This window comes from Austrofundulus limnaeus, unplaced genomic scaffold, assembly GCF_001266775.1.
Source record: "Austrofundulus limnaeus strain Quisiro unplaced genomic scaffold, Austrofundulus_limnaeus-1.0 Scaffold1695, whole genome shotgun sequence".
In the NCBI taxonomy this organism is placed as follows: Eukaryota; Metazoa; Chordata; class Actinopteri; order Cyprinodontiformes; family Rivulidae; genus Austrofundulus; species Austrofundulus limnaeus.
The window spans coordinates 16501-18813 of record NW_013954097.1 but is presented as its reverse complement, the minus strand read 5'-3'; the positions used below and the strand labels follow the sequence as shown (position 1 = coordinate 18813).

At 38.9% G+C, this 2313-nt stretch overlaps 1 protein-coding gene across 4 annotated transcripts in view; it reads right to left on the bottom strand.

The window, feature by feature from the left end:
• The window catches only part of LOC106536125 (WD repeat-containing protein 7), a 14300-nt gene that overhangs the window by 8353 nt on the left and 3634 nt on the right, over nucleotides 1-2313 (bottom strand). For all 4 annotated transcript variants that reach the window (XM_014033321.1, XM_014033320.1, XM_014033322.1 and 1 more), the window contains exons 7-9: nucleotides 919-1038; nucleotides 693-838; nucleotides 495-597 (exon numbers count right to left, since the gene is read on the bottom strand). In XM_014033321.1, coding sequence (XP_013888775.1) covers nucleotides 495-597; nucleotides 693-838; nucleotides 919-1038 — 369 coding nt within the window. The remainder of the gene's footprint in view (nucleotides 1-494; nucleotides 598-692; nucleotides 839-918; nucleotides 1039-2313) is intronic.

The following is a 2313-nucleotide window of genomic DNA, read 5'->3' as shown; positions in this document are numbered from 1 at the left end:
TAGCTCAACAGAAGCTAAAATAAAAAATGAGTAAAAGCATTGGATAATTTTAGGAAAACTAAAAAAAAAGGTGCAACACAGTGGCTAAAACTAGCGAAACAGTATCTAAAACTGAAGTTTAGCAAATTCATAGCTAAAATTAGTWCAATAGAAGCTAAAAGCTAACATTAGCTCAACAGCAATGTAATATTAGCAAAACATTAGATAAAAACTAAAAATTTGTCAAGCTGTAGCTACATCCTAAAACCAACTAAATCCTAGCTAAAACCTAAAATTAGCTAAACAAAAACTAAAATTAGCTAAAGTTTTAGCTGATTTTCATTTGTTTCAATGAAAAAAAGTTAAAGTTTAATACTGTGAAAAGTTAAAGTGACAAAAACCAAAACTGACAGTAAAACAGCTTAAAGTTTGCAGAAGTAGATGCTGAAGCTGTAGCCTCAAGGCTGTTTTCAGGTTTATAAAAGTATTTCGGCTGATCGGGGCAGAAGTTTCACCTGTTTGTCGGCTCGATCTGCGATCCTGTAGATGAGGGGCGGGACCGAGCCCTCCTTSGTCCTGCCCACGTCGCTGCGGAAATGTTCGCTGGCAGACAGACAGCTGAGGAGCAAACACAACAACATCATTAAAAGCTCGCTCTCACAGCTGAGCTAACAGCAGCTAACAGCAGCTGAAAGCTACGCTGCGAGGCTCACCTGGCCGGCAGCTTGTAGATGTAGCTGCAGCCGTCTTCGGTCCAGATGATGACTTTGTCGGCTGAGACGAACTCTCCTCCGGTCCACGACTGGTCGCTGTCGCTGGGCACCGAGCAGAGCAGCGAGTAGTCGCCCGCGTCGAACACCTGACCCACAAAAACAAAGATGGACGCTGGTTTCAGACGCGACGTCATCAGATGGGCGTGGCAGCGGTGAGGTCACTCACCCTCCAGTACTTGGAGCAGACGACCAGCAGGCTGTTCTGAGTGAAGCTGCAGAAGGAAACGCTCTGACAGCCCTGACAGTAGATGGGTTTGGACTCCTCTTCAAAGACCGGGTCCAGGTCCTGAACACAAACACATGTAACACAAACATAAGCACATGTAACACAAACACAAACATGTAACACAAACACACCAACAACAAGATCCGCCTGATGTGGACTGGATCATTCACTTAATGCTGAGTCAGCACAGGTGTTTTAGTTGTTTTTAAGTCACAACATCCAGCTCATACAGCAGCTAAAGGGCGGAGGCTTTGCAACTTTTATAATTTTCAAAACATTAAACTTTATTTTTAAATATTTTCACCCACAGAAAAACACACAAATCTCTTATATTCCTTTAAAAACAATTAACGTTGTTCTTTTTTTTAAATCTGTTTCAGCCTCTGGCTCCACGTTTGTCTTCTAATCTTTTTTTAGTTTCAAGGCACCATAATGTTACTTTTAGCTACGCGTTTGCTCTTTTTAGTTAACCTTTAGCTGCTTTTAGTTAGCTTTTAGCTACTTTTAGAAAACCTCTTGCTACTTTCAGCCTTTAGCTAGTTTTAGTGAAACTTTTGCTTCTTTCAGTTTAATTTTTGCTACCTTCTGTTTACCGTTTGCTATTTTCAGTTAGACTTTAGCTACTTTTAAACAGCCTTTAGCTACTTTTAGAAGGCATGTTGCCACTTTTTGTTTACTTATTGCTATTTTTATTTAGTGTTTAGCTACTTTGAGAGCTTTTTGCTATTCTTGGTTGACATATTGGTACTTTCATTTATCATTTAGCTACTTTCAGACAGCCCTTTGCTACTTTTAGTTTACTTATTGCTACTTTAATTTAGCCTTTAGCTACTTTTAGCAAACTTCTGGTACATTTAACTAGCTTTCACCTTACAGTTAGCTTTCTGTTATTTTTACCTTCTAGCTAGTGTTTTTGCTACTTTTAGCTAAACTTTTGCTGCATCTACTAGTATTTTGCTACTTTTAGCTTAAAGCTAAACATTTTTTATTTTTAGCTTTTAGCTCATCTGTTGCTACTTTTAGTCAGTCAATTAGTGTTCCGCTTCCTTTAGCTTTGAGGTAATGCTCTCCTCTTTTTAGCCAATGTTTAGCCCTTTTAGCGTTTAGCTAGTGTTCTGCCTTTTTTTTATTTCAGTACCTCAGTTTTAGCGTCTTCTGAAAGTTTCATTCAGCCATAATTTCTCCATTTCTTTAGATTTTATAGAGAAACGTAGCTTGAAGTGTGTTTATCAGTGTGTTTACAATCATCTCCAGCAGGAATCATTCATAAACAAACAAACAAACAACTGTTGTGTGTGTGTGTGTGTGTGTGTGTGTGTGTGTGTGTGTGTGTGT